Here is a 5,000-nt window from a genome sequence, read left to right on the forward strand (position 1 = left end):
CAGGATGGTGGCCCTGTAGCACAAAGGAGAGCAGTGTTTTGTGATGATGGAACCTTGCAAACTGCCCTGCTGCATGAGCTCAAACCTGCAATAAACTCTAACTAAAGCCTGGCAGAAGGCAAGCAGGAAGCTGGACAGTTCAGCTTGAGCAATGCTGTTTGCTCCAGTGTTAACAAAATATAGAGAATTTTTAGGCAAAAAGGTGATTCACATACTGTGCTATTTAATAAATGAAACCTGCAAATATTCCTCAATTAAATACCTTAATTGAGTTTCAGTCTACACAGAATTGCTGTTCATCCAGAATTGATGTTCACACAAACCTTCTCTGTGTGCTACTGTGAGGTTTTGGTCAATAATGCTGACTCTGACTCCTGCCCACTGCGGAAACAAACCTAATTTTATTTTATTTTATTTTATTTTATTTTATTTTATTTTATTTTATTTTATTTTATTTTATTTTATTTTATTTTATTTTATTTTATTTCAATTTAATTTTATTTAATTTTATTTCAATTTAATTTAATTTAATTTAATTTTATTTTATTTTATTTTATTTTATTTTATTTTATTTTATTTTATTTTATTTATCATCCCAGCAGTCACACCTGTGTTCCCAGACTGTGCCAGCAGATACAGTCACCACCAGTTTGGCCCTTGCAGGCAGGATGCAGTAACAGTTTCTGGAGTGTTCCAAACCCATTTTGGGAGTGCTGCCTGTGTGTTTCATTTTGATAGCTGAAGTATTTTCCTGTCTTTGCATGTCGTTAGCAGCTGTAGTGTTATTTATGCAGTTTGATGGAGTTTGTGGCTAAGCATGACACAGTGGCCCTGCCAGATAAACACTGAGTGTTGCTTTTGACCCTCAGTTAGTTCCAGCTGCCCCTTTTGCAGAGGGTTTTTTTCCCAGATAAAACCCAAATGGATGAAAAGTTATAAATGCCAGGCTGTTTTGGTAGAATGTGAATTACTGCCATGGAAGAGATTCCCTCCTCTTTCCTCTTATAAGGACAGAAAAGTTCTCTCAGTTATTTTTTTGCTGTATTCTGTGCATCTTATTTGATGTGTAGTTGGTGTAAGCAGAAATGTTCACTAATTGCTCATTTTAAAAATATTTGTACTATTGAAGCCATGTGGTAAAGCAGTTCACTATTGCATGCATATCTAGTTTATAGGCACAGAACAGAGATATAAGCTTTTAGTGTGAATGATTTATTTCATTTTGGGGGAACAAAAAATGTCATGTAGGAAATTCCATGAGAGATAGCAGATGCATTTCTTCTGTAATGTTCTGCATTCGTACAGAATGGTTGTTGTCTTTTAAAACATTGAAAAGCTCAGTCCAGGGGAAATATTCTAAAATTATCTCCAGAGGATAAGTTCAGGAAATATCTTAGAAATTTAATCAGAAATGTTTAGAATAGTGAAAGAGATCAAATTTGGGTCAATATGAATGTTCAATAAGCACCTGTTATTTCAGTTCCACATAGAATGCTTTATTATTGTTCACCCTCCAGGAAATTCCATAAGATTCAAAATTATTTTGCTGATTATATTGCCATTACCAGTCCATCTTTAACTGCATTCAATCAGGGTTGCATTCAGTGTCTGGTCTGTGTAATCTGGGTGCTTTTGGTGGCAGGAAGCTCCTAAACCTGAGGAAGAGAGGGCTGGGTTTTCCTGCACACAGGAATGGTCCTGCCAAGCCCCCTGGGACACCGAGAGATGCTGATGGGCTGTAAACTCACAGTGAGAAAAGATTTGTTAAAATAATACAATTGGTGCTCATCTCCATTTATTAACAACTGTAGGGGTGTAAATCTTCTTTCTATAAGAGCTGAGAATTAAGTGGGAAAATGGAAAGTTAAATGATTTTTAAAGATGTGGAATCTTCTCTTCATAGGAGCAGATGGCAGCAGGGTGGAGTTGTCTGTCCAAACCTCACCAAGCTTCTTTTTGGACAAAAATTAAATCCAACTCTTCTGAGGACCCAAACTTTGGGCTTTTTTAGCACTGACTATTCAAACCAGTGCTACCAGTGCTCTTTTGTAGTGGAGGAGTTTGGAGTTTCTGCCAGGGCAGGGAAGAGCTCACAGTACCTTGTGGGTTTTGGGGGTGCTCCTCCTCAGCCGCCGGCTCCCAAGGCGGAGCTGACAGACCAGCTTTTTGGAGAACTTCAGAGCCCACGCCACTAAAAGGAGGGTAATTACTGCTCCAGCAATTAAAATGAGGTCTCTCCAGAAGAACTGGAGACACTTGGTTGGGAGAAGCCTGGTGCAGACACCCAGGTCATTCCCAGTCAGCTGCCCCAGGGGCTTCATCCCGAGCGGAGCGGGGCTGGCGCAGCGGAGCCGGGTGAGCGCGGGCGCAGAGAAATCCTGCAGCCAGAGCTTCAGGTACAGGATGTGACAGTCACAGTGCCAGGGGTTGTCCCACAGCTGCAGCTCCTGCAGGTGGCCCAGGCCATCCAGGGCCCCGGCAGGGATGGAGGCCAGGCTGTTGTTGTGCAGGTGCAGGATGCGGGTCAGGCGGGGCAGGGCGGGCAGGGCGCGCAGCCCCCGAGAGCTGCAGTCCACCCCTGTCCCCCACGGCTCCCCCAGGGACCAGCAGCTGCACTGGGATGGACAATCCTCCCCCAGCACCGTGGGGAGCAGCAGGGCACAGCCCAGCACAGCCAGCAGCTCCATCTCCAGCTGCAGAAACAACAAGAAGTGAAGTTTATTGGCGTGGTTCCACAGCGGTTATTTCTCACCCAGGTTTAGTTTTCTGGAATAAAACCTTTGTGGAAGAGGTTTTATAGTGACTTCTGTGAGCCATTGAGAAGTTTGACAAGAGGATCCATGTTTACCCCTGAAAGAATTCCCTACCAAGGTTGTTGACATAGAAACCAAGAAAGAAAGAAGGATAAATAGGAGAAACTTGTAACTGCCTATTCCAAGAAGTACTTTGCTTGTCTCTCGTGACCAGTGAGTAAAGTGTAAACTTATGAGCTTTGTAAGAATGTAGAACAAGCATGCATGCTAGAATATAAACAGGGTTTGAAGCCTTCTGGAAATGGAGTGTGTTGCTTTGTTTTGTCTCTGTCTCAATTATGACAAATCTTTAGCTTTCTGTGTGTCCCACAGAACCTCCCGATCTTCAGCATAAACATTGAAGACAGAGCACAGTTCTTCCCTTTCCTCTCTGGTTCATTGTTTTCCCTTCATAACTGTACAAAAAATATTATTGATCAAAATTCTGGGGCAGAATGTCACCAGGAGATGATGGAAAAAGCCAGTTTAGTTTTAGGTAAAGGTTTCTATTCTGCTTCCATATTGTCATAGATCTAGAGTTAAAATTGTGTGTTTAAACCAGTTTTCAAAATGAAGCTTAAGGGATTGAATAATTGTAAATGTCTGAAAACCTTCTTTCTTTCAGAAGCTGAAATACTCCTCTTAGCCATCTTCTATGTCTTTGTCAGTGAGTTGACAAATACCCTGTGGTTCCTCTTTTTGTCCTGTGCCACCTGTTGCTTATTTTCTTTTCCACGTATCCTCTATAACTGCCCAGACTTAACTCTGCTCTTGACAGTCATCATTTACCTTCTGTATTGTGCTTCCACCCGCCTCCCCACCCCCAGGCTTTTTTGCTAGGATGGTTCATTAACCAATTTTTGACATTGGTACATACACTACATTTTGTTTTGTTCACCCTTAAACCCTCTTGCAGCCATTAAGATAAACTGAAATCTAGAACTGGGTATTCTGAGTATCTTTGCTCTGAACCCAGGTACTCATCTGTGATCTTTCAAGAAATCTACCAGAGCTCTTTTTCCCAAAGTAAACATCTTAGAAGCACAGACTATGACAGCTGGCTAAAAGAGGTTAATTGTTATTTATGGAAAAGATGATCTCTTCTGATTAAATATAGAAGCAGCAAGAAACCCAAACTCAAAGAGAAACCAGAACTGTGGCAGAAATGCAGAAGGGAGAGCTGGAGAGGTGCTGGCTGGCACTTACCCTGTCTGGCCCCTCCTGGTCCCCGTCCCTGTGCTGCAGTGGGGCTGGCAGGGCAGGCTGAGTGCTCAGAGTCCCCAGGGAAGGGTGGCAGGGCAGCTTTTCCCTCTGCAGGATGGGGCAGCAGCCCAGAGCTGCTATTTATGGTTGTGCCGTGGCATCAAGTGCTTGGGGTGGGTCTTGTGCTTGCTGCAGACAAGAGGAAATGCTTTGGGATTTTTATTTTGTTCCTAATGTATTTTTCCTATTGCATCTGATGGGATCTGGAAAAACTCATCTGAAATTTGTGGGTTTTTTTTTTTTTATCTCCAGAAAATCTCCAGGTATGAAAGTTAGTTTGGGCCGGAGTTGTTGAGACACACAAGCCCCAGCAGATGAGGGAGAAGAAGTTTGCCTGTGAAATTGAGTTTTTCTGTACTGGTCAGCCAAGTTTGTTTAATATCTGCCTTTTCACCATTTAATAAAACTTTTAAAAGCACACCATAACATCAAAATAACCATGGTAGGCAGGTGACATCATTAAGGGACAGAGAAAGACAGGAACAGAGAAAGGAAATATGAATGCCATTGAATTAAAAGAGATGAAATTGTGTTGAAGTCACCCAAAATATAGTATTTAATTTGGGTCACCCATGTTCAAAAACAATAACTCCAACTGGTGAAAGGAAGGTTTCTGAAATATCTGTATGTATTTGGCCACAAAGCCAGTAAATTAGGGTCATACAAGTTTGTAATACTCATGCATCTGTTCATCTAAACACAGAATGCCATGTCTGTGTGAAGGGAAAGCAAAAACAGAATTTACTTTTCAATTTGATGTGTGAGCAAAGTTTTGGATGTAAGTTTTCCTTTGCTTTAGTTACCAGCCATGAGCACACAAGAATTCTGATGGCAGCTGGCATTTGGAAACCCAGCTGGTTGTGGGTCTGTTCCATTCAGGCCAGTTCTGGGTAGTGTTGGCTTGGGGACAGGCTTGGAGATCTGTTCTGCTTTTGGAAGCAAAGC

The 5,000-nt window shown here is 42.1% G+C and overlaps 1 protein-coding gene across 1 annotated transcript; it reads right to left on the bottom strand.

Moving 5' to 3' along the window:
- Positions 1–1,575: 1,575 nt before the first annotated feature.
- On the bottom strand, positions 1,576–2,687 carry GP9 (glycoprotein IX platelet). The gene is made up of 2 exons (XM_066557859.1): positions 2,099–2,687; positions 1,576–1,757 (listed from the first exon to the last, which is right to left on the bottom strand). Exons 1-2 carry the CDS (start codon positions 2,685–2,687, stop codon positions 1,576–1,578), a joined length of 771 nt encoding a protein of 256 aa, XP_066413956.1.
- Between the last annotated feature and the right edge of the window lie 2,313 nt (positions 2,688–5,000).

This window comes from Molothrus aeneus, chromosome 12 (assembly GCF_037042795.1).
Source record: "Molothrus aeneus isolate 106 chromosome 12, BPBGC_Maene_1.0, whole genome shotgun sequence".
NCBI lineage: Eukaryota > Metazoa > Chordata > Aves > Passeriformes > Icteridae > Molothrus > Molothrus aeneus.

Excerpts from the sequence above, each read along its gene's own strand:
- GP9 (XM_066557859.1), bottom strand. The coding sequence starts at position 2,687 with ATGGAGCTGCTGGCTGTGCTGGGCTGTGCCCTGCTGCTCCCCACGGTG. Across the intron at positions 1,758-2,098 it reads CACCCCCAAAACCCACAAGG|TTTCTCACTGTGAGTTTACA; the intron begins TACTGTGAGCTC and ends TTTAACAAATCT.